The 26,666-nt window shown below is 40.2% G+C and overlaps 1 protein-coding gene across 1 annotated transcript; it reads right to left on the bottom strand.

Annotated features, from left to right (window-relative positions):
* Positions 1-619: 619 nt before the first annotated feature.
* Positions 620-25,033, bottom strand: LOC123595756 (placenta-specific gene 8 protein). Its single transcript, XM_045473506.1, has 5 exons — positions 24,902-25,033; positions 15,202-15,343; positions 12,733-12,857; positions 5,709-5,826; positions 620-901 (listed from the first exon to the last, which is right to left on the bottom strand). The coding sequence occupies exons 2-4, from the start codon at positions 15,311-15,313 to the stop codon at positions 5,722-5,724; spliced, it is 342 nt and encodes a 113-aa protein (XP_045329462.1). The 5' UTR covers positions 15,314-15,343; positions 24,902-25,033; the 3' UTR covers positions 620-901; positions 5,709-5,721.
* Positions 25,034-26,666: the final 1,633 nt, after the last annotated feature.

Here is a 26,666-nt window from a genome sequence, read left to right as displayed (position 1 = left end):
ACACAGGTGCCCTGTAGGTGCCTTTACATTTTATCTCTCTGAAATTTCACAATAAACCTGTACGGTAGTTTTGCCTCCCCTTCCCGTACCCCAACAAATGAAATGGATTCAAGGGTAGGAGGAAAACTGGGAAAGTGAGATTTTCATCAGGGCAAAATGTTGCATGTGGAACATAGAGAGTAATAAATGTGAAAAAAATTCTTGCTTCACACATTTATCATCAATATTTAATCAAAATAGTCATACTGAATTTGATCACTGAATTTTTGTTACTTGTCCTGATACTTCATTTGCAAAAGAGAAAGAAAATCAACACAACGAACCCATCAGGTGTATGCAGCTGGGAAGCAGGACATAGAGTGTTGTTACTTTGTCAGCATTAATAATACTTATTGGGTAACATGATAAGGAGAAAAAGTATTAGTTAAATGTATTGTAAGTGTCTTATAATAGCTATCCATAGTCTTTCATTCTATCTCAAAGTTCTTAGATGAAAGAGAACCGAGTTATTGTGGACCAAACTCTCCTGTGAAGAAACCAAACTACCAGAACAAAAGATGATATGGACCCTTAATATGAACTAATGACCTAAAGACATTGACAGCAAGGAAGCATATAGTATCTTGTTAGTAAAATCTTTTATTTTGTTTATATATGAAATGTAACACAAAATTCATAAGCCAGAAAATTTAATAATATGAAAGCAAGGAGAAACTAAGCTGAACCATTTAGCAAAACTAAGCAAAAACATTCATTTAAAATAAATCAAAATTCCATTCTTTTATCCCATTGATTGTGATTAAGCATATCTGTCATATTTCATTTGCAAAAGGCAGAGAAGGATTCAAACTGAAGAGGTGTATGCCTGCTGGTTTTAGTTGCTTCAGTGCGAGCTTTTCACCTATAAGGGATACACAAAGAATAGGTTTGAGCTTCCTCAATCTACTTTTTAATTTTCAATAAACTTTAAATTCTAGAATTATTTTTTTTTTTAACGTTTATTTACTTGAGAGACAGAGCATGAACGGGGGAGGGTCAGAGAGAGAGGGAGACACAGAATCGGAAGCAGGCTCCAGGCTCTGAGCCATCAGCCCAGAGCCCGACGCGGGACTCGAACTCACGGACCGCGAGATCGTGACCCGAGCTGAAGTCAGACGCCCAACCGACTGAGCCACCCAGGCGCCCTAGAATTATTTTAGATTTACAGAAAAGTTGCAAAGATAGTACAGGGGGCTCTTACATCCCCTGCCCCTGTTTCCCTACCAGTTAACATCTTACTATGGTAGATTTGTTACAACTAATGAACCAATGTTGATACATAATATTATTAATAAAAGCATATACCTTAGCTAGATCTCTCAATTTCTACCTAATGTCTTTTTTCTGTTCCAGGATCCCATCTAGGACAGCACGTTACATTCAGTTGTCATGTTTCCACAGGCTTCTCTAAACTGTGATTGTTTCTCGACTTTCTTTGTTTGCGATGGCCTTGACAGTTTAGACGAGATCTGGTCAGGTATTTTGCAGAATACCTATGCATCAGTTTGGATTTGGCCCATGTGTTTCTCCTGGTTAGACTGGAGTTACGGGGTTTTGAGAGAAGACCTCGAAGGTAGAGTGCCATTCTCATCACATCATTTCAAGGGGACATGCTATCAACATGACTTATCACTGATGAGGTTCACTTTGGTCACTTGGCTGAAGTAGTTCTGTCAGGTTTCTCCACTATAAGGCTACTCTTTTTTCATCCTTGTCATATATACTCTTTGAAAGGAAGTTACTGTGCAAACTCATTCTTACGAGGTAGGAGTTACACTCCATTGCCTTGAGGGAGGAACACATACATACATTGTTTGGAATTCTTCCGTACTTCTGGAAAATTCGTCTGCTCTCCCCCATTTATTTGTTTGTGTAATCATGTATTTATAGAAGTATGACTCATAGATATTTTATTTTGGCTATAATCTTTCCATTTATAATCTAATGCTACTTTACTTTGTTGCCTCAATTGTTCCAGTGTTCACAATTGGGAGCTTTTTCAGTTGTTTTTATGTCCCCTTGGTTTACCTACTTTTTTAAGTGTTTCTTTATTTATTTTGAGGGTGGGAGGGGCAGAGAGAGAATCCCAAGCAGGCTCCGCGTTGTCAGTGCAGAGCCCCACTTGGGGCTCGATCTCATGAATCGTGAGATCATGACCTGAGCCAAAATCAAGAGTCAGCAGGACGCTTAATCAACTGAGCCACCCATGTACCCCTTTTCAACCTATTCTTAACATAAATCATTTTCTTCTTTGATCTTTGTCTCTTGATTCTCCCATTTCAGGTGTTTGTATATCTAAAGTTTCACTGTTGATGAATAATGTAGGGTCAAAGGTGATGCACCAGAGTCAAGACCACCAAGGTATTTTACCTCAAACCCACTGATTCAGTAAGATAATTTCTCTGGGGTTAAAAGAAATAGGTCAGATGTTAGGATTCATTATGTATGTGTGGGTATATATTTCATCCAACCTGTCTCATGTGTTTATTTAAATAAACAGTGTTAAACTGGTCTAATTCCACATGTTTGCTTCTGACCTCATCCTGTCCAGTTTGTGCTATATACCATTATCAGATTAATTCTTCTAAAGTATAGTTCTATTGATGTTACCCCCTTACATAAAGCCTACAGTAACTCCCCACTGCTTACCAAATCAAAGGCCAAATCATCAGCCCAGTTTTCAGTACATTAAATGCCATGGCCCAACTCACTTATAAGTCTTTCATTTCTCATTATTTTCCTACTTATATGTTCCTACCAAGTTGAGTGGACCTACACTCACAAAGATGTTTTCCCTTTTTTGCTTCTACAGTTTCACGAATGCTGCTGCTGATTAGAAGCAACATCCAGGGGTACCTGGGTGGCTCAGTGGGTTAAGCATCTGACTCTTGATTTCAGCTCAGGTCACGATCTCACAGTTCATGAGTTTGAGCCCCATGTGGGGCTCTGTGCTGTCAGCTTGGAGCCTGCTTGGGATTCTCTCTCTCTGACCCCCCCACCCCCTTCTCAAAATAAATAAATTTTAAAAAATGCGGGGCGCCTGGGTGGCGCAGTCGGTTAAGCGTCCGACTTCAGCCAGGTCACGATCTCGCGGTCCGTGAGTTCGAGCCCCCGTCAGGCTCTGGGCTGATGGCTCAGAGCCTGGAGCCTGTTTCCGATTCTGTGTCTCCCTCTCTCTCTGCCCCTCCCCCGTTCATGCTCTGTCTCTCTCTGTCCCAAAAATAAATAAAAACGTTGAAAAAAAAATAAATTAAAAAAAATGCAACTGAGTGAAAATGCTGAAGAAAAAACAGAAAGAAGCCACATCCATTTTTATTAATTAAAGCCACATCTTGTGTCAGAAATTTTAATGTTTGTCCCATCTGATCCATTTTCATCCTTGTCTTCCCTGCTCTATGTTCTGGGAGGCTGACCTGTATATTACAGCACCACTTTCCTGCCCTCTGCCTTCCTGTGGGTTCAGCCAGTGGGAAGCCTAGACGGGACATCAGAAAGTGAGATCAGGGTATTTTTTCTTTTGACTACTTCCTTCCTATGAGGTTGCCCCAGGCTACTCCTGTCTTTCTAGTGAGAGGTTACTGTTCCTCTCAGGGCCGCCTTCTCCTTCTCATAGCTCACTCCTTTGGGTTTCAAGTAACTTCTCCTTCCTTGCCTCTCTGAGGCCTAGGGGTGGTATAGTTTAAAATTCTTTAATGTTTTTATTTATTTTTGAGAGAGAGACAGAGCACAAGCTGGGGAAGGGCAGAGAGAGAAGAAGACATAGAATCCAAAGCAGGCTCTGAGCTGTCAGCAAAGAGCCTGAGGCGGGCCTCAAACCGGGGAACCACATGACCTGAGCTGAAGTTGGATGCTTAACCAACTGAGCCATCCAGGTGCCCCTAAGGGGTGATATAGTTTAACTGTTTCTAGCCTAGATTCCAGCACCATCCCTGGTCATTTCCCTCTACCTCCCACCCACACCTTTATTGTAAGTAGTTTTCATTAAATCCTCGTACTATTACAATTTCAGTGCCATCTCTTTCCTATTGTGACCTTGATATTCACTTTCACTTTAGAATAAAAAACTACTTCTTTCAAGAAACTTGCTCGCTCTTTCTTTTCTTTCTTTCTTTCTTTCTTTCTTTCTTTCTTTCTTTCTTTCGAGAGAGGGAGAGAGAATCCCAAACAGGCCCTGTTCTGTCAGCATGGAGCCCAACGCAGGGGCTCGAACTGATGAACATGACATCATCACCTGAGCTGAAACCAAGAGTCAGGTGCTCAACTGAGACATCCAGATGCCCCCAAGAAACTTTCATTTACACATGTCAGTAGAATATGATCTTTCCCTCCTCTGAACTTAAAATAGCACTTGGTCTAAAGTCATTAGTTAAACCTGTCATTTTATTTAAAGGCTATCTAATCCTTTCTTTTAGAGTATAAAGTCTTTAAAGACAAGGAGACCAGCTTATTTATTTTTGTTCCCCACAGGACCTACCAGTGTCCTGCATAGTACTAGGTACTTGATACATTATCTGCTAAATAAATGATATTTTAAAATATATTCTCCATGAGTTATATTTGTTAACCTATACAGAGTTCGCATTCCCTTGAGAAAGAAAGTGACGTATTACTAAGAGTGGGAAAATTAACGTTTTTTTTTCCCCCATACTCAAGATACATTCTATAGAGGACTGACAAAATCATGTTTATTTCTACTTTACTACATCTTCAATAGCTAATTCTGAGCATCCTGGAAAAATTAGTTGGAAATGAGTTGATTGATTGTCAGAAGTTCAGATTCTATATAGCATTTTCAAATATTCTATATTCTATAACCACCACTTTCAGGGTTCACTTTTCCCAATAGGATTTTCCAGCCTAAACTCACCTCATTATTGATAGATGCTTTATGCTGCAATCAATTCAAATATTACAAAGCATGTAATTTTCATTTGTTCTACTACTTTGTAGTTATTTACCAAGTTCTTTTGTCAATTTGTCTAAGTAGGGGGCTTATTTTCTACTTTTTTTATATCTCACCACACTCTGTAATTTTACAAGTGGTAAGTTCTTCATTAATGGATCAAGAGAATTCTGAGAAGTCTAGAAAAGTCACCATCCCTTTATTTACTAAAATATGATTTCAAAACATAAAGCTATTGCTATAGACTGAATGTTTGTGCCCCCAGCAAAACTCATTTGTTGAAACCCTAACCCCCAGTGTGATGGTATTAGGAGGCAGACCCTCCGGGAGATAATTAGATTTAAATAAGGTAATGAAGGTGAAGCTGCCACAATGGGATTACTGTCTTCATAAGAAAAGGGACCAGAGCTTGATCTCTTTCCACCATTTGAAGATACAGTGAGAATGTGGCCACCTGTAAGCTAGGAAGAGAGCCCCCACAGGAACTGAATTGGCCCACACCTTGATCTTGGACTTCCCAGCCTTCAGAACTGTGAGAAATAAATTCTTGTGTAAAAGACCCACCCTATGCTATATTGTTATGGTGGCCCAAGTAACCTAATACAGCTATTTTCTTCATAAGAGGAAACCAAGATCAATCTTTATGTGAAGACAACATTTGAAAGATGTAAAGAATTGTTATTATTGAATCATTACTCAAAATAATGCTAATTTACAAATCCTTTAATTATATATATTTTTAAAAAACACAGTTTCTGGAACCTACCATTAGGTTTTTTTTAGAAAGTACGCATGGCTCTCCTTCTATTGATGTCTCTCTTGATTTGGCAAAGAGAACACTGAGGACAGCAATGGGTCACCAGATAGTCATCACAAATGGATCCCTGGTTGAAAAGATAAAAGAAATAGAAATTAAAACCCACCTATTAGGAAGTTAGAACTTGTGGATTTTCAAGACACTTTGAAGAGAAGCAGAAGGAACTGATCCTTGGAATTCAGAGTTTGGATGGATACATTTGGGAAAATGTTAATTGATTTTTCTGTATAACTCCTCTTTTTATGACATCGAATGTTTTCCTATACTTTGTAATATTGAAAATAGAAGATATCGATCAACCAAACTGTCAGTAAGAGGAAAAAACAAAGAGTTTCAGAAAGTAAAATCTCAAAATTCTTGCTTCCCACACCCCATCCCTGTCTCAGGAAGCTATGTGAGGATACCTCCATCACAATGAGGGAGGAGACCTAGAAAGAGGAAGACGTGGGATATCAGAAACAGGAGCCTAACCCAGGAAAGAAGCTAATGAAATCTCCAGGCTCATGGTGAAGGAGAACCCAGGGTGAGATCTAAGCATCAGAAATGAAGAGCAACTAGCTCAAAGGGTAGTTTAAGTCAGGGAGTGATTTCATCAAGAAGATAAAAATGATAGAATGTCCAATGTGTTGAATGTGTTGAAAAGAAATTTACAAAACTGGGAAAGAGTAGTTTTGGAGGTAAAGTCAGTGGAAAAGTACTCGTGGCTAAGTGGAGAATTACTAATGAAAATGCCAAGAATTATTAAGACCAGGAAAAACAAAGTTTAATAGGAAAGGCAATCATAGTTCACTACATGATGCAACTCTGAAGAGCTAACAGAAGTCTCCTAATGTAAGTACCAAGCATGGATTTAACCCAAATTACATATAACAATATTGGAAGGACTGGGGTAGGGAGAGGGTGGAGAAGGAGAAGAAAGGGAAATAAATTTTCATCTTTCAGAGTGGGAGGTCTATAGACAATGCCCCAAACTTAAAACTCAAAAAGTAGCAATACAGTCTATGATTTGGAGATACGGAGGGAAACACTCACAGAGTTCTGGGACTGAGGCAGTAGGGGAGAGAAGTTTGTGGACTGTTTTTCTTAACAAAAAGTAGATAATCTGGGGCAGCTGCTTGGCTCCATCGTTAAACGTCTGATCTTGATTTCAGCTCACGTCATGATCCTGTTCGTGAAATGGAGCCCTGAGTTGGGCTCTGCACTGACTGCATGGAGCCTGTTTGGGATTCTCTCTCCCTCTCTCTCTACCCCTCCCTCTCAAAATAAATAAATAAACTTAAAACAAAATTAGATAATCTAAAAAACTATGTGCTTGCAGAGCTTTGGTAAGTAAATTAAAGCCAAACTAGAAAACAGGAGTGGGGTTATTTAGTGGGCCAGAAATTTTGAGTACTTTTTTGGAAATAGGAAGCAGATAGGATTACACTGATGGAGAAAGTAAAACAGAGGTAGGGAACCTGAAACCTAACAGGGTCACATGCAGGGCATTTGCTAAATAGCGAACTCAAAAACCTGGAAACTCAGGAGGAAGAACAGGCTGGGGAGCAGAAGATGCCAAGTTAACTGAAGCCTGCCTGCGCACTGGGGCCAGTCCAGAGCCACCTGTTGTGGCTTTGCCCCAGGAGACAGCATGCAGATAACCTTAACAGAGGACTCTGATGTGGGCTTTGGGCCCTAGGAGAGGAGAGGGGGAAGTACTGGGGCCGTTCTTCACTTATCTTCCAAGAGATCAGATTCCCTAAGACACACTTAAACAAAGGGTAAACAAAAGGTAAAGATATGTTAGCACAGCAGAAAAATCTAAATTTCTCTCACTCATGGGATAGCCAATTGTTTTATGTTTGGTATTCACTGAATGTTTTTTTTCTTTTTTTTAGTTCTTTTCTTCCTTTTGCTGCAGAGGTCTTTCCTGATTCCTTTCGTTCCCTTTAGACGTCCCACTAATTTTTATCCGATTAGTGATTTCCTTTCATTTTTTACCCCCAACTTAAAATTATATTTATCTTGAGATTCATCCAGGTTTTTGTGTGTATCAACAATTCCTTTTTATTGCTGAGTAGTATTCCATTATATGGATATATCACACTTTGTTTATCCATTTACCTGCAGGGAGATATTTGGGGCTGTTTTTAGTTTGGGGCTGTTACAAGCAAAACTGCTCTGAACATTTGATAGAAGTCTTGGTATGGATATAAATTTCCTTGGGTAAATATCCAGGAGTAAAATGGCTGGCTCAAATGGTAGGTGTGTTTAACTTTTTAAGAAAATGCCTTTACATTCCTACTAGCAGTGCATGTGAGTTTCAGTTCCTCCATATTTGGCAATGCTGTGGTTTGGTCTGATTAATTTTAGTCATTCCCTTAGTTGTGTAGTGGTGTCTCATTGTGGTTTTCATTTATGTTTCTCTAATGACTAATGATATTGAGCATCTTTTTATGTGCTTATTTCCCATCCAAATATTTTCTTTTTCCACTAATTTTATTTTCATTGTGTTAAGAACACTTACCATGAGATCTATCCTCTTAACAAATTTTAAGTGTACATAACACAACTTGGATGGATCTCAAATAATCATACTGAGTAAAAGAAGCTAGATAAAAGAGTATAGACTGTATAGTTCTATTATATAAAGCTGCAGAAAATGCAAACTATAGTGACAGAAAACAGTGGCATTTAGTTGGGGAAGAGAAGAGAGGAAAGAGGAAAGAATTACAAATGGGTATGAGTAAACTTTTGGAGGTGATGAATATGTTCACTGCCTTGATTGTGAGGATGGTTTCATGGGTCTGTATCATGGGTATATAAACGTATCAAATCATACACTTTACATATATGCAGTTTATTATAAGTCAATTATACATCGATAAAGTTGCTTTTTTAAAAATGGAAAATAATTATGCATAGCTATCAATGTCATACAAAATAAAGTCTTTAGAATGCCTTATTCTTCCTCTTTCTTCCAATCTTCCAAATTTTTGTTAAAACCAAATAACTTTTACTTTCAGACTGTTATTTTTTTTAAATGTTTATTTGTTTTTGAGAGAGAGAGAGAGACAGAGTGTGAGCAGGCAAGGGGTAGAGAGAGGGAGACACAGCATCTGAAGCAGGCTCCAAGCTCTGAGCTGTCAGCACAGAGCCCGACATGGGGCTCAAATTCACGAACTGTGAGATCATGACCTGAGCTCAAGTTGGACGCTTAACTGACTGAGCCACCCAGGCACCTCACTTTCAGACTGTTATTAATTTTTCAGACTCCTAAAGAGCATTAAGAAAATTTGATTATGCAAACTTAATACTCAAAAAACAAATAAATTAATGAAGAAATGGGCAAAACTCATGGATAGACGTTTTTCCAAAGAAGACATCCAGATGGCTAACAGACACATGAAAAAATGTTCAACATCACTCATCATCAAATCAAATATTTATCTAGTTTATCTAGAGAAATACAAATCAAAACCACAATGAGATACCACCTCACACCAGTCAGAATGACTAAAATTAACAACTCAGGCAATGACAGATGTTGGAGAGGATGGGGAAAAAGAGGAACCCTTTTGCACTGAGGGTGGGAATGCAAACTGGTGCAGCCACTCTGGAAAACAGTATGGAGCTTCCTCAAAAAATTAAAACTAGAACTACTCTATGACCCAGCAATTGCACTACTAGGTATTTATCCAAGGGATACAGGTGTGCTGTTTCAAAGGGGCACAGGCACCCCAATGTTTATAGCAGCACTATCAATAATAGCCGACGTATAGAAAGAGCTCAAATGTCCATCGACAGATGAATGGGTAAAGAAGATGTGGTATATATATACAATGGAGTATCACTCAGCAATCAAAAAGCGTGAATTCCTGCCATTTACAACAATGTGGATAGAATTAGAGTGTATTATGCTAAGCGAAATTCATCAAAGAAAGACAAATATCACATGACTTCACTCATATGTGGGATTTAAGATATAAAACAGATGAATATAGGGGAAGGGAAGCAAAAATAATATTAAAAAAGGAGGGGAAGGGGCGCCTGGGTGGCTCAGTCGGTTGAGCGTCCGACTTCGGCTCAGGTCATGTTCTTGCAGTTTGTGAGTTCGAGCCCCGCGTCGGGCTCTGTGCTGTCAGCTCGGAGCCTGGAGCCTGCTTCGGATCCTGTGTCTCCTTCTCTCTCTACCCCTCCCCTGCTCTCACTCTGTCTCTCTCTCTCTCTCTCTCAAAAATAAACATTGGGGCGCCTGGGTGGCGCAGTCGGTTAAGCGTCCGACTTCAGCCAGGTCACGATCTCGCGGTCCATGAGTTCGAGCCCCGCGTGGGGCTCTGGGCTGATGGCTCAGAGCCTGGAGCCTGTTTCCGATTCTGTGTCTCCCTCTCTCTCTGCCCCTCCCCCGTTCATGCTCTGTCTCTCTCTGTCCCAAAAATAAATAAACGTTGAAAAAAAAAATAAGTAAATAAACATTAAAAAATTAAAAACAAAAAGGAGGGGGACAAAACATAAGAGACTCTTGAATATGGAGAACAAACGGAGGGTTGGTGAAAGGGGTGTGGGTGGGGGGATGGCTAAAAGGTCAAGGGGCATTGAGGAAGACACTTGTTGGAATGAGCACTGGGTGTTATATGTAGGGGATGAATCATTAGATTCTACTCCTGAAATCATTCTTGCACTATATGCTAACTAACTTGGATGTAAACTAAAAAAAAAGGGAAAAAAAAGAAAGTTTGATTATGGACTAAACCTTTAAATTTTTTTAATGTTTGTTTATTTTTGATAGAGACAGAGTGCGAGCAGGAGAGGGACAGAGAGAGAGAGGGAGATGCAGAATCCGAAGCAAGCTCCAGGCTTTGAGCTGTCAGCACAGAGCCGGACGTGGGGCTCAAACTCACAGAACACGAGATCATGACCTGAGTCAAGTCAGACACTGAGCCATCCAGGAACTGCTGATTATGGACTAAGCCTTTAAAAAACTAGATAAACTTCATGTTAAACAATATACCATAATTAAATAAAGCAATGTACAAAGGATATGTACACATAATTTATAGAAGAAATGCAAAAAGACGAAGAAGTTTAAAAAATTTGCTTGATCTTAACTAATAAAACTTAAACAACAATGAAATATCATTTTGCCTCTCTGATGGGAAAAAGGAAAAAAAATCCAATATTGGGCACACATATAATGTTAATGGATTATAAATTGATATAATATTTTTGGAGGGGTATTTGACAGTTTCACATTTTGAATGTACAGATACTGAGGTCTATCAATCTAATCTCAGACACTATTCCACAAAAATACCAGTGCCTATACAGAAGCACATGTATTAACAACTATTTAATCTGTAATATTACTTAACTCTTCATCAGTAGGGAAGTGATTAAATAAATTATCTATATGGTGGAATACTATTAACACATTAAAAAGGCTCTGTATTACAGACATAAAGGGGGTCTACCAAATATTAAGTGGGAAAAAAAACACGCTACAGTATGATATGACACCATTAAAAAAATTTTTTTTTAACGTTTATTTTATTTTTTGAGACAGAGAGAGACAGAGCATGAACGGGGGAGGGGCAGAGAGAGAGGGAGACACAGAATCAGAAGCAGGCTCCAGGCTCTGAGCCAACAGCCCAGAGCCCGAAGTGGGGCTCGAACTCACAGACCGCGAGATCATGACCTGAGCTGAAGTCGGACGCTTACCCGACTAAGCCACCCAGGCACCCCAATATGACACCATTCTAAAAGATAAAAACAAATTAGAATAAAAGAGTCCCTCACTCCCCAAACTGCATATGTCCACATCCATAGCTAGAGCTACATCTAATCTATATTTGTATGCCTTACAGGCATAGGAAAAAAGCCTAAAAGAGAGTGCACACCAAATTATTAATAGGGTTTATCACTGAGTGGTGGAATTGTGTGTAAAGGGGTTAGATTTTCACGTTTTACTTCACACAGTTCAGTGTTTGAATTTGTCATAAAATTATGTATATAGCATATATTATTTTTGTGATAAAAAACTAACAAATATTTTTAAATGAACAAATAAAATAATTTCAATGGAATAAAATAAGTTACTAAAGTATTCTAGTCATTTGTTCTTTGTGATGTTAATTTAATGTAGCAACTTGGCTAGGTCATGGTGCCCATATATTCTAGATGTTTCTGTGAAGATTTTTTAGACAAGAGTAAAGCACATTATCCTCTGTAATGTGGATAGGCATTATCCAATCAGTTGAAGGCCTTAAGAGAAAAAGATTGACCGCCCCAGAGCAAGAAGAAATTCTGCCAGCAAGTTGCCTTCAGACTTGAACTGCAACTCTTCCCAGCCTGCCAGCTTCCTCTGCTTTTTGGACTTGCCAACCCTCAAAATTCTATGAATCAATTCCTTAAAATCTCTCTCTTTATTTTCATCTAGATTTCTCTATGTCTATATCATCTATATCTCCTTTTGGTTGTGTTTCTCTGGAAAGCCCTGACCAACACATTCTCCTATTACACAAAGTATAGCTTGTGGTAGAGTGGAATGTGTATGCATGGCAAGTTACAGTTGAATATTGACAACTTCTGCTGCTGGTGCGTATCTTTGGGCAAGTTACTCCACCTCTTAAAACTTGAAAGCCCTCATCTATAAAATGTGGACCTATTCACTTTACAGGGGTGGTGTAAGCATTCAGTGAGGTAACTATATGTAACGTACCTGGGGCTTGGTAAACTCTGAATAATCCCCTTCCATTGTATGATATCCATACAAATGAGAGCTGCCTATGTTCTAGGGTCTTTAACAGAAACCTAGAAGGAGGTCACATACCCAAAGGATCTGTTGCCACAGCAACCGAATACAAGGTTGCACATGATGGGAAACACCTACCAATCAAATTCAGGTGATGGACACCATCAAATGGCTTCCAGGTTTAGAGTGATTATTTTGAGGGTGGGAGCATATGTGAATGACACAGTGTTGTAAGAGACTCACAGAGATGCCGTATCGGGTCCGGTAGAGAGTCCTCATTGCGACGCTTGTTCCACACAGACAGCATTCATTCATGTCAGCTGCAACTTGACAAGCAAGGCACATGAAACAAAATGTGCCACAGAGACCTGGACACGTGGAACCAGAGGCACAAGTTACTCCACTCTGTTCCCACCACGTTTGAAATTAGTTTGCTTTGACGAATGGCAGCCCCAATCGTGGCTGGTGTTCATTCAGTATGGCTGGATGGGATGGGGATAAAGCTGGAGGACGAGGCAGGTTGGGGACTGGATGATGAAATGCGAGTGCTCGGAGTTGGTTATGAAAGTCATGAGGGACCACTGAAATATTTTAAGAAGGAAGAATGATTTGGTCAGTGTTGTAATTAAGAAATCCTGCCATGAAGCAATAAAGCTTGTATTTAGAACTTGTAATTCATTTATTTGAGTCACAATACTAGGGGCTGGAAGATTTAAATATTCATCTCTAGAGTGTTTTAGGAATGTAGTCTTCCTATTACTATGATTTGCAGATGTTGAACTAAAGTCTCAAGATGTGTAAGTCATCACCCCAGGTCATTCAGTAAGACAATGAGAGACAATGAACAAGACCACTGTTCCATTCTCTAGGTAAGTTTTTCTCTCTGTGCTTTTTTTTTTTTTAAGGTTTATTCATTTTTCAGAGACAGAGCATGAACGGGGGAGGGGCAGAGAGAGAGGGAGACATAGAATCTGAAACAGGCTCCAGGCTCTGAGCTGTCAGCACAGAGCCCGACGTGGGTCCCAAACTCACAGAGGGCGAGATCATGACCTGAGCTGAAGTTGGATGCCTAACCAACTGAGCCACCCAGGTGCCCTTCTCTCTGTGCTTTTTCATGTACAGTTGACCCTTGGACAACGCAGGGGTTTGGGGCCCCAACCCCCTGCACAATCAAAAATCTGCATGTAACTTAAAAACATTTTTTTAACGTTTATTTATTTTTGAGAGGGAGAGAGAGACAGACAGAGCATGAGAACAGGAGGGAGGGGCAGAGAAGGAGGGAGACACAGAATCCAAAACAGGCTGCAGGCTCTGAGCTGTCAGCCCAGAGCCTGACGTGGGGCTTGAACTCAGGAACGGTGAGTTCGGGACCTGAGCCAATGTCAGACACTTAACCAACTGAGCCACCCAAGCACCCCTGTGTGTAGATTTTGAATTCCCCCAAACTTAATTACTAATAGCCTACTATTGCCTTACTTATAACAAACAGTTGATTAATACATAATTTATATGGTATATGTATTATATACTATATTCTTACAATAAAGTAAGCTAGAGAAAAGAAAATGTTAAGAAAAGCATAGGAAGAGAAAACACTGTTATAGTACTATCCGGTAAAAAAAACTGCATATACGTGAACCACACAGTTCAAACCTAGGTTGTTCAGGGGTCAACTTGATTCCAAATTTCAATTTCACTGGTAAGTTAAAGGTTAATGTATTTTCTTTCCTTGTCTCAGAACACTATGTAGACTTGAGGCAGGCAAATAAACCCCAGAGAAAATTTTTTTTTTTTTGTAGGCAGGTTTGTTTGTTTCTTTGTTGGTGTTGAGAACTAAGTTCTTTGACATCTAACATCCCCCACCCCCGCCAAACCTACTTTCCCCCAACTTTACTTAGAGAGATCTCACAAAAAGAAAACAAAGCAGAGTCAGAGATTCTTTCTAAAGGCAGAAGCTGGCTGCCTTTAGAATTCTGTATTCTCAGGTATATAAAAAACCTAAATATAGAAATTAAAATAATTCTTTTCTGAGCTCATGTTGAAATCATGGATGAGTAGTACCCCTTGTGTACTGGGCACAATGTAGCTATAAAGTAATGAGTTTATATATAACAAAAACAGTCCTTTTTCTTTTCTTTTCTTTTTTAAATCAAGTTAAACTAGAAGTGTGTCTTTTAAATTAATGTCTGGTCCATTTATAATCATTAGACCATATCCACTCATTGTGAGAATCATCAGATTTGTTACTGTTATCTTAACCCCAGAACTTATTTTAGAAGTAAGACTGGGGTGCCTGGGTGGCTCAGTAGTTTGGGCCTCTGACTTCGGCTCAGGTCATGATCTCACGGTTTGTGAGTTCGAGCCCTGAGTCAGGCTCTGTGCTGACAGCTCAGAGCCTGGAGCCTGCTTCGGATTCTGTGTCTCCCTCTCGCTCTGCCTCTCCCCACTTGTGCTCTGTCTCTCTTTCTCTCAAAAATAAATAAAATGTAAAAAACAAATAAGAAGTAAGACTATTGTTTCATGTGCTGGAGAAAAATTAACTTACTATCAGCACAAGCCTTTTTTCTTAACCTACCATTCATTGCCTGACATGCCAGGTGCTCTGTAATAAGCCAGGAACCTTTACTATACAGTAAGGGAGGGATGAGGGAAGGCTTTGGCCTTTGATCATTCACCCCCATGGCAATTACAGGGGAATTTCTTAGCACTTACAGACTCCACAGTCGCTGAAGCAATCACACAGGCCTGTCTGCCAGTTGGGGTTCTGGGGTACAGGACCATATCCAGGCTGAGTCACAATGACCATTGGTGACTGAACTTGCATTTTCGATGCAGGGTCTGAAATAGCAGTGGTCTGAAAAGGAAAAAGTTGGTGTAAGTAGTCAAGTTCGCTCATGGAAACCTGTTTTGGTGCATTCTACTTCAAAGGCGGGCGTGACAATTTAGATTAAGTTGCTTGCTGACATTTTTGACTGATTGAGAGGTTTTTTTTTTTTTTTAATGTTTTATTTTTACTTGAGAGAGAGAGAGAGAGAGGGAGACAGGATCTGAAGGCGGCTCTGTGCTGACAGCAGAGAGCCTAATGTGAGGCTTGAACTCATGAACTGTGAGACCATGCCCTGAGCTGAAGTCGGACGCTTAACCAACTCAGCCACCCAGGCACATAATAAAGTTTTTATTTAAATTCTCTTTAGTTAACATACAGGGTAATATTGGTTTCAGGTATAGAATTTAATGATTTATTGCTTACATATAACACCCAGTGCTCATCACAACAAACCCATCACCCATCACCCACTTAATGCATCCCCTGCCCACCTCCCTCCATCCTGGCTGATCTTTGAAGAAGATAATTTCTATCTCTGCCCCTCAGAGGATGGAGGCCCCTGGGGGAAGGAATTCCCTGAACTGGACAAAGGAACAATTGCTTCTCTTGGAGTAAGGGAGCAAAACAGGGTTATTGGTACTGTTTTTAGACAGGTACCTTGTATCTACCCAAGACGGGAACAAATGACCAACTTATAATCATTGTCAGAAGTAGTGAATTGCAGAACACAGTAGGCTTCTCTAAAATTGCACCACCAGCCTAAGCTTTTGTGTGCACACACATCCTTCCCCTCTTGTTTCTTTTATATGTTCCCTTTTGTTTTGAATTTATTTCTGATTAGCAGCTGTAAAGGAAAACCTCCCCTGTTTTCTGTCTACCCACAGAATAGTCCACTTCTACTCACCAAACGTGTGGTATTTTTTCCCACACCAAGCAATTCTGCAATACCAGCTCAAATGTCCTACAGTTCAACTCAATTCTGACATCGTTTACAGGAGATAGCCTCAGATCCCAAAGGGTAAGGGCTCATTTAACAAGTCACTTACCAAAAAAAAAAAAAAAAAAAAAGAATGAAGATAATCTCTATAAATTCATAGAGAATGATTTCCGGGATATACTGTTAAATGAAAAAAGCAATGTACAAAAGAGTATCTGTCGTTTGACATCCTTTATGTAAGAAATAAAGGAATATATTGGGGCGCCTGGGTGGCTCAGTCAGTTAAGCATCCGACTTCGGCTCAGGTCATGATCTTGCAGTTTGTGGGTTCGAGCCCCGCGTCAGGCTCTGTGCTGACAGCTGGGAGCCTGGTGCCTGCTTCAGATTCTGTGTCTCCCTCTCTCTTTGCCCCTCCCATGCTCATGCTCTCTCTCCCTCTGTTTTTCAATAATAAATAAACATTAAAATTAAAAAAATTGAAATAAAGGAATATATAGAAAACATACATATACAGTAAGAATTACAGAAGGAATAAACCAGAAATGAATAAATGTGTTATGCTCAGAGTAAATGGGGTGAAAAGAATGGGAGAATGGAAATGGAATGGTAGGGATGGGGTGACATCAATCATCATGAGGAAGTCACCAACTAAGTTGAGCCTACTGGAAGACAATGGGGTGTCAAAACAGGAGAGGTAGGGGGCGCCTGGGTGGCTCAGTTGGTTGAGTGTCCGACTTCGGCTCAGGTCATGATCTCACGGTCTGTGAGTTCGAGCCCCATATCGAGCTCTGTGCTGATGGCTCAGAGCCTGGAGCCTGCTTCCGATTCTGTGTCTCCCTCTCTCTCTGCCCCTTCCCTGCTCATGCTCTGTCTCTCTCTGTCTCAAAAATAAATAAAAACATTAAGAAAAAAAAATTAAAAAAAAAACAGGAGAGGTAGGGCTAGAGTCCACCACCATGGGAAGAGTCCATTCTGGTTTTTTTTTTTAATGTTTATTTATTTATTTTTTTTTGGAGAGATAGACAGAGAGAGAGAGAGGAAGACAGAGAATGCCAAGCAAGCCTCCGTGCTGTCAGCACAGAGCTTGACATGGGGCTTGAACTCAAGAATCATGAGACTGTGACCTGAGCCCAAGCCAGATGCTTAATCGACTGAGCCACCCAGATGCCCCTGTATTTATAATTAATGTTAGAACCACACTGAAAGGAGTGGGGAAGAAAAAGGTAACCATAACATCTTCAGAAATCAGTGTTTTGACTATGTAATGTAAGACTAAAGGTAAAAAGAACAAATATTTATACCCTAGTTAGTAAAGTTGTTTTTCATAAGAGTATGGGTTAGCAATTCTGAAATTTCTTTATATTATATATATATCCATGATGGGCTTGAATAAATAAATATATTTGTGGATAATGAGGTTGAGGTTTTTTACTATCAGAGAAAGAAATTATAAATAAGGAAAGGAGGAGGGCTATTATGAATCCTGTGTGGTTGGATAGGAACCAGGGGTACAAATTCATGATTATTTACACACACACACACACACACACACACACACACACACACACACAGATAGATATAGACACCTAATATCACTTATTATATCTCTCACGCCCAAATCTTGGTTTCAAAATGCCATTTTCCAACAAAAAGGAGCGAGAGTTCATTGGAGAAATGGCTGATTCCAGGGCTAGGGCAGGGAAAGTACAACAGAAAACTGGAACATCTTGTTGCAGGATCAAAAGGCAAAAAAGGGTTCAAGAATGGATTAGAGACAGGACCTCAGAGCCCATCTGATGGCTCTTGCAGTGGCCAAATCTGGGACAATGTGAGCGACGTTAATAAACCAAAATAACTGGGGCGCCTGGGTGGCGCAGTCGGTTAAGCGTCCGACTATCAGCCAGGTCACGATCTCGCGGTCCGTGAGTTCGAGCCCGGCGTCGGGCTCTGGGCTGATGGCTCAGAACCTGGAGCCTGTTTCCGATTCTGTGTCTCCCTCTCTCTCTGCCCCTCCCCCATTCATGCTCTGTCTCTCTCTGTCCCAAAAATAAATAAACATTGAAAAAACAAAAATTAAAAAAAAAACACAAACCAAAATAACTATCCCATAATTCCACTCTGACATAAATAAAAGGATACATCTTAAAATGAGGGGGAAGGTGTAGTGCTTTTTTATGGTAGAATTCCCATTAATGAATGTAGAAGGAACAATGGAGATACAAGATCACCATCTGGCAAACACCACACTGATAAGTTGTTGAAGGCAAGACTCATAGATGGATGCTAACACTAGTACGCACTGAAAGTATGATGAGAAATAAGATATTTACATGGTCTCAAAGTATATCCCCAAAAGCTACTAATTATAAAGAAGAAAATAGCATCTTTATAGTGGAGAAATTTGGCAGACACTTAGCCAAGTGATCAAAATTAATATTATCAGTGATGGGACATATTGACATCATGTATTTGTTTATTATGCACTGAAGGACACAGCATCATTTCTGTGTTATCTTACCAAAAATACATACTCAGAATCCACAGTATAAGAACATTTTGAGAGACGATGTTCACATAACTTTTATTATAGTATATTGTCATAATTATTCTATTTCCTTATTATTGTTTTTAATGTCTTACTGTCCCTAATTTATAAGTTAAACTTTATCATAGGTATGTATGCATAAGAAAAAAACATAGCATATATAAGGTTGGGTACTATCTGCAATTTCAGGCATCCACTGGGGGTCTTAAAACATATCCCTGGGGATATAGAAGACTGTGTATGTCTTTTGTGACTAACTTCCTTTGATTAGCATAATGTTTTCAAGGTTCGTCTCGGTTCTAGTATGTATCAGTACTTCTTTATTGCTTAATAATATTCTATTATGTAGATATACCATTTTGTGTTTATCCATTCATTAGTTGATGGGCATTTAGGATGTTTCTACTCTTCGATTATCAATGAATAATGCTGTTAGATTACTATTTGTGTATGGGTTTTTGTGTGGACATTTGTTTTTCATTTCTATTGGATATATACTTAGAATTTGAGCTTCTGGATCAAAATGGTAACTCCATATTTAGCATTTTGGAAGGCAGCTATGTTCACCACTGTGCTGCTGACCTAGGTATAGCATTTTGAAGACTTGCTTCAAACTGTTTTCCCAAATGGCTGTATTTTGTGCGAGGGTTACAATTATTGCACATCCTGGTCAAAGTTTGTTATTGTCTGTCTTTCTGTGGGCTATTTTTGCAACATTTCTCATAAATCTAAAATTATCAAAAAATAGCAAAACAAAACATAAAAAAGAACACGGGAAGAGGGGAGCCCCATAGGATTCACGGTGAAAATATAAAAACAATCTGTTACAAATGCTGTAAAAATATATTCCTAAATTCAAGTAATGCATAATGTAAATACAGCCATTATGAAATTGTTGAATTTCCCTCCCTTATTCTTAGGAACTATTCTAAAGAATTTCCTTTTTTTGTATAAAATACCATAAACTGCATCCAGAATAGTTGAAACTTGTTTTAAATTTCCCTTAATAAAGATACATTAAAGATACATTCAAGTGGTTTTTGGTTTTGATTTTTGCTTTATAAAAAAAAAATACCATAATGGCCTTTTACTGCTGTTTGGCAATAAAGGAGAGGCTAACGATTGTGGATGTCAAAGAAAACAATGCGAAGGAATGTTGAAGTAAGTAAACACAAACCCCTGGGGGCTGATCATGGGGGGGGGGTTGTTATTTGCGGGTGTCCACGTGGGGAGGAGTCGTCTATCTTGAAGTGATGGAATTTAGTGAACCATTTGGCTGTGCTCGCCTCCCTTCAAGGGAGGAGGTCAAGGAGGCGGAGAGCAGGTCGGTGTCAGGCTGAACCAAGCTGTCAAACCCTCCCCGCCCGTCAGCAGCACCTGTTTTTTCTTTAGAGCAAACAGCCCACCTGGCCCCAGTTGCGATCCACGGGCGAGGTGGCCTCCCCGGATGCGGGGGCAGGCTGGCTTCAGCTCTGCCGTGCGGAGTGTGGGGTGGGCTTCTCATCTGGTCTGCCCCCCCCCCCCCCAACCCCGCCACCAAGGATGGTGAGTGCGAGCTGCAGTGTTCCTGCCAGAGAGGAAGGTGTTTTCCAACCCACATTCAGCCTTCTGCTATCTTTGGTTAGGTACCGGGCTGCCTCCCCTGCCTGTGCCTCCAAATTCTCCAGGGCAACCCGCAACCGTCCCACGGGGCAGGGTTGGCCGCCGTGAGGGGCCGACCGCTCCAGGCATCTGCCCCTCGGGGTCGTGGGGAGGGTCCGCGAGGCTGGGACCCGCTGGTTTCTCCAGCTGGACGCGGAGAGACGCACTGGACAGAGGGAGCGCAGCGGTCAGGACGCGCTTGGAGGAGACAGCGGCTGGGCATTCGCGGAGCCGCAGAACCAGCGGTCCAGCACAAGGAGGGGGGACTGGAACAGGTGCTCCAGCGGCCCCCTTCACCGGCAGCCAGCCGGCCGCCCCGCGTGCCCCAATCACCCAGTCTCACTAGGCATTTACATACATTTAGAAACGTTTTCATCAGCTGGTGTGGGTTGATCAGCTTCCTTCTGATCAGGAAGGAAGACAGAAAGAAAGTAACACGCCTCGCTGATTTTAACGCCTATTAGGTGGGCCCCAGATTCTACTACCGGTGCACTTGCCCAGTTTTTATCTTAATGGGCAGCAACCGCAGCTCTTTGAACAATTTCCTTCTGGCAATCTCATGAAAAAGTAAGTAATTTCAATTCTTTCCTTTCAGGTGCTCACCCTTTCACAATAATTAGCTTGACTTTGGGAAAGGTAAGCCTCCAGTGTGGAATGGAAGCTCTACAAGGGCAGGGAATTCTGTGGTCTGTTTTCACTGATGTACTTCAAAAGTTTAGTATGGGGCCTGGCACACAGTAGGTGCCCTCTAACATTCCCACTGCCACGTTCTCTTAATCCCCATGTTGCTGAGGCAATGCGTGATGCCAGTTGGAGATGGTGGGCATCAGACACTGGCTAATGCCCGCTGAAGCAATGGCCCTTCTTCGCAGGACCCTTTAGACTGCCAGAGTATGAGGACTCAGTTTTTCCCTATATCCCAAACTCCAGTACTAAAATGATAGAAGCCAAATTTGGGCGTGATAGCTTCCCACATTTGGGGAAGAAGAGGCATTGCAGGGAATATTAAAAAAATTCATATGTGTATATATATATATATATATATATATATATATATATATATGGTATTTCAGCAATCAAATATCAGAAAAATATAAGAGGCTATACCACGAAGTGTGTCTGGTTATCTCTGGGTACTTGACTGATAGATTTTTTTTTTTTTACTTTTATCTTTATAAATTCGTGTATTGCCTAAATAATTACAATGAACACTTATTTCTATTTATTTCTATTCATTCATTCATTCATTCATTCATTCATTCATTCATTCATTCATTAAAAGAGAAGTCCTGGGGAACTTTTTAAAGAAATGTTTATTTGTTTGTTTGTTTATTTATTTATTTATTTATTTATTTATTTATTTAGAGATTGAGATAGAGCGTGAGCAGGTGGCAGGGGACAGAGAGAGAGAAGGAGACAAGAGAATCCCAAGCAGGCTGCAGAGCCTGATGTGGGGCTCAAACCCACAAACCATGAAATCATGACCGAGTTGAAATCAAGAGTTGGAAGCTTAACTGACCGAGCCACCCAGGTGCCCCCATTTACTTTTATAACTAACACAGGAAATACCCAGTTTGGAAACAAAAAACAAACACTGTGATTTAAAAAAAATTGTAAAGGGGTCATGCCGATTATCCTAGAGCCGTTTGTATGTTTTTTTTTCCTTAGCCCCCAGCCAATGTCTGGCACACAACTGGCATTCAATAAATACCAGGTGAGTGAGTGAATGTTTCCACAATCTCTCTCAGAGGAAAAACATGTTCATGTAACCCGCTTATCTTTTAAGAAGTCTGCATTGTGATTTTAACATAGTAACAGTAATCTGAAAATTGCAGAGTAAAAATTTGTCTGCAATTATAGAATTGTCCTTCCCTTCACCTGTCTTCACTCAGTGTATACTATACGTGTTTATGAATTCCAATTGGCTGCTATTAGCCCTTTTAGCAGCATAAGATCTGAACATTCTCGGAGTACCTTTGGAGTCCAACCAGTGTATTTATTATGTAGCAAACAGCTTCATCCAAAATATCCCTATGCTGACTGCCTCTTAATTTGTACAAAAATTTACTTTCTCAGTTTAGTGGCGGAAACAGTCTTCAGCACACCCAAGTTTTAGGTTTGTTTCTTTCACTACTTTTGACTTCCTCTTTTAAATATGGGAAATTGTGGGGAGCCAGGTGCTTCCGTGGACTTTAGCGCCGATAACTGAGCCTCAAGAGATTTCTCCTGTTATTCAAAGAAGTTCGTTTCTGCTGAAGGTTACCTACAGGAGTGAGGAAGGCTGCTCTATCCAGCCCAGCCCAGAAGAGTAGTGCTAGAAGGAACCAGTGTCCCAGACATTCATCTGATATATTTAGCTAACTTTCAAAAGGGTTTTGTAAACTCTAACCTGAGATTTCTTACTCAAGGAAATACCCTCCTTGAAAGTTACAAAACTGAGAGGAGAAAACAAACACACTCTTACACAGCTCTGTGGTTCAAAGATCATTTCAAAAGTCTAGAGAACTTTAAGTTGCAATAAAATGTAAAACGGTAACAAATGCAAAGCCTCCCCAGGGGCTACAAATCTCTTTGCTTCAGCCTTAAGTATCTAATAGTTTTTAATCCTAGCCATTCAAGATCAGAAATCAACAGTATTTGGGGTGGGGGAGGTGGTGGTGATAACAAAAGACAACTTTCTTGAAATCTCTCTAGTGCCAGTAACCTTGCTAAGAATTTCTGGGACCTTATCTACAACAAGCCTGTCTCCCCAGTTCAGTGGTCCTCAATGCTTACTGGGCATAAAAACCACTTGGAGAGCTTGATTACCAAGTAGAATGCTGGGCATTAGCCTCAACAATTGTTATTCGGGTAGGATGGGCTGGGATGCAGGAATCATACTGAGCACCCTCAGGGCTGCTGCCCCTGTGCCAAAAGGTGGCCCTTTTGGGTAGACACAGCTAGGTGAGAATTAGGAAAATAGTACCCATTTCTCCAGGCAGATACAGCCTATGCCAGGGCCTCCAGCTTGTCCAAGGCTCCCTCCTAGCCCCACTCCCTCCTCTGCTGTCTGCCTGTGCAGAACCCTGGCATCGTGGGAGATTACAGTGCTAGTGGCTTTGCAGAGCACACTTTGCAACCCGTGGCCCCGGGCTTTTTCATTTCTCTTCTGTTACAAATCCAGTCTAATTCGGCAAGCATTTATTGGGCACCCAATGTATGTAAAGCGTTGTGTTAGGTTTGGTGGGGACCGAGGAGATGTCTGTAGTTCTTCTCCACGGCCAGCGGCTCTGCCCGTCACTGAGTAACCACATAGCTGTTTTGTTTTGTGCCATCTTTGATCCCACAGGATCAGAGAGGGAAGGAAAATGCCACTCAGGAAAAAGAAAAAATGGGGGCAGGAGGAATTGAAAAGGGAATCTTGGTGCACAAGTTTTGAAGAGACTACAAGTCCTTTCTTTAGAATGACCTCAATGCCAGGAAACCTTGCAGAGTTTGGCTCACATTTTAAACATCCTAATTTCACCAATTAGTCTTAGTTACAACTAACCATACACCTGTCTCCTCCGCCTTGGAACACCTCGCTCTTGAGAAGACAGCCTATCACCTTATTAATATTAGCCAATAGCGTTAATATGTTACATTAATCCCATTAATATTAGTCAATCCAGGGACTAAGTACATTGCCTAGATTTTCCTCTTCTTCCTAGTGTTTACTGGTGTTAAATTTTGATTTTTTTCACCTTTTTTTAAGCTTTTATTTTTAAGTAATCTCTACCCCTAACGTCGGGCTTACACTCACAACCCCGAGATCAAGAGTTGCATACTCCACCGACTGAGCCAGCCAGGCACCCCGATTTTTTTTCACTTCAATTGAAACATTTTCATTTCATAATCTCTCACCTCATTAGCTGTCAAATGTAAGATGAGAAAGGTAACATTTCTAAACATATAAATGAAGCACCAGAATTTAATTTGGAAGCATTCTAGTCTGTTTTCTTACTTTCATGCTAAAAATTCAAGGATTCTCATGATTCGTTAGCTAAATCCAAAAAATTCCGTTTCTGATTTCTAGTATTTTAAATGGACAGATCAAGTAAAATATTTGCAAAGCACAAAGAGATTAGACCAGCACAAGTAAACATGCATACGTATTAACATAAAGAATGAAATTAACGATCAGGTTAGTAAGCACAATATCCAGGATGTGTTTAATGTTGATGAAGATACAAGGCTAACTTAACACTACCCTGAAAAGCATGGCATGTAACACATGCTTGGCACATACTTGTTGAATGTGACTAAGTTTTAACCAAGTAGATAAGAAAACATTGGTCTTTCAGCTGAATCTCAAATTACAGCATGCTAGAAATAAAATACTTTTAAATCGAATACTTTTAAAAAACCTGCCCTACTCGCCCCCCCCCCCCCCCCGAGTGCTAAGATAAACGTTTAAAGAATTGCTTAATTTTAGAGTACTTACAGTTAAAAAATAGGTTCTGAGCAGGAAGTGTCTTGTGGCTTGGGAGCGAATCTCACTAGAAGAGAAAGATATGTGGAGACAGAGAAGTAAGTGTGTTTCTATTGCAGCACATAGTACAAAGAACTGATTCAGAGGTTTTTATTGGCCAGTGTAATTCTGGCAGCAAGGTGTATTCCTATTCACTTGAAAGTGAAAATCCTTCTTGCCCCAAAAGGTGTGTTCCTTCTCCTGGGTTGTGTTAAGTACAATCACGTATCTTTTTAGGGGGGGAAAGGATTTGATTCATTGTATAATTTGATTGGTTTTACATGCCTGGAAGAGCTTACCAGTTTTTAAAATTTACTTTCTTCCTTTAACACAACAAGTAATATGCTATGTGGTCTAGCGTATATCTGTTGCCATATTTATATTGCGAAGCTTATTGGCACCATTTGGGAGAAAACAGGCTATCTGGAATTCCATACCTAATCAGAGACTTCTTTCTCTCTTTTTTCTCTGCGTTCTTTTTTTTTTGTTGTTTTCTGGACTTCTTTTTTTTGTTTTCTCTAATGTTGATGAAATGCTTACTATGTGTTAGGCACTGTTCTAAATGCTTTGCATGTTTTAATTTATTGAATTCTGCTCACCATTCTGTAAGGTAGGAATGGCTACCTCCATTTAACTGACAGGGCAACTGAGTCACAGCGATGTTAAATGGCTAGTAGATGGCAGCTAGGATTTGGCTGAAATGGACTTTAATCTGTGTACTCTGGTGTTTTCACAACGAACTCTCTCACATTCTCACCATATAGTCTGACATTAGCCCTGTTCTTGTGGGAAATATTTGCCATTTCAAACACCTCACAGTGGGTGAGAAAGAGGCTGATCTCTCTCAGTTCTGAAAGGCTTCAGTTACGAATCAGAAACCAAAGACTATGAACAAGTATTTCTGAAGGAAGAAGCACATGTGTACGAAAATGACATAAAGAACTTGAACTTGATGTAGTAAGAAGAGCCATAGTTTATAGCTGAGTTGACATGGGATAAAATCCTAGTCATGCCATTTGTTAGCTATGCGGCCTCTGAAAGTCACCTCACAAACATGAGCTTTGGTTTCCTTAGCTCTAAAATTAGAGAAGTCAGGCTTACCTACCAGTCATTAAAAAGTCATTGATAATGTGTGGCCTATTTTAGTGTTCAATACATGTAAGCTGATACCACTGAAAGATGCTTGAGGCTTGAGGTACCAACTACAATCTGACACAGTGCTTTTTTTCCTCACAGTGATGACATGTAGTCTTGACAAAGTTCTGCAAAATGGATAGACTTGGTTGATTTTGGTGGCATTATAAATTGGTACTCTCCTTTTTGGAAAACAGTCTTGGCTATACAGTATATATACTATATAGTATTAATATATGTTATATATCAGAATTAGAAGATATCCTTTAGCCCTGCAATTTCACTAAGAATGAGTGTCTTCTTTTGTTTTTTTACATTTATTTTTATTTATTTTTGAGACAGACAGTGCGAGTGGGGGAGGAGGGCAGAGAGAGAGAAGGAGAGAGAGAATCCCAAGCAGGCTCCATGCTGTCAGCTCAGGGCCTGACGTGGGGCTCAATCTCATGACTGTGAGATCATGACCTGAGCTGAAATCAAGAGCTGGATGCTTAACTGACTGAGGCATCCAGGTGCCCCAAGATCATCTTAAATTTTGCACCCATGCGCCCTTTGTTTGCCTCATCCTGATCCCAGCCCTGAATATTTATTCATGAATAAATATTCA

This window comes from Leopardus geoffroyi, chromosome B1, assembly GCF_018350155.1.
Source record: "Leopardus geoffroyi isolate Oge1 chromosome B1, O.geoffroyi_Oge1_pat1.0, whole genome shotgun sequence".
Lineage (NCBI taxonomy): Eukaryota > Metazoa > Chordata > Mammalia > Carnivora > Felidae > Leopardus > Leopardus geoffroyi.
Note: the sequence above shows the minus strand (reverse complement) of the source record. Positions and strands in the feature narration are given on the sequence as shown.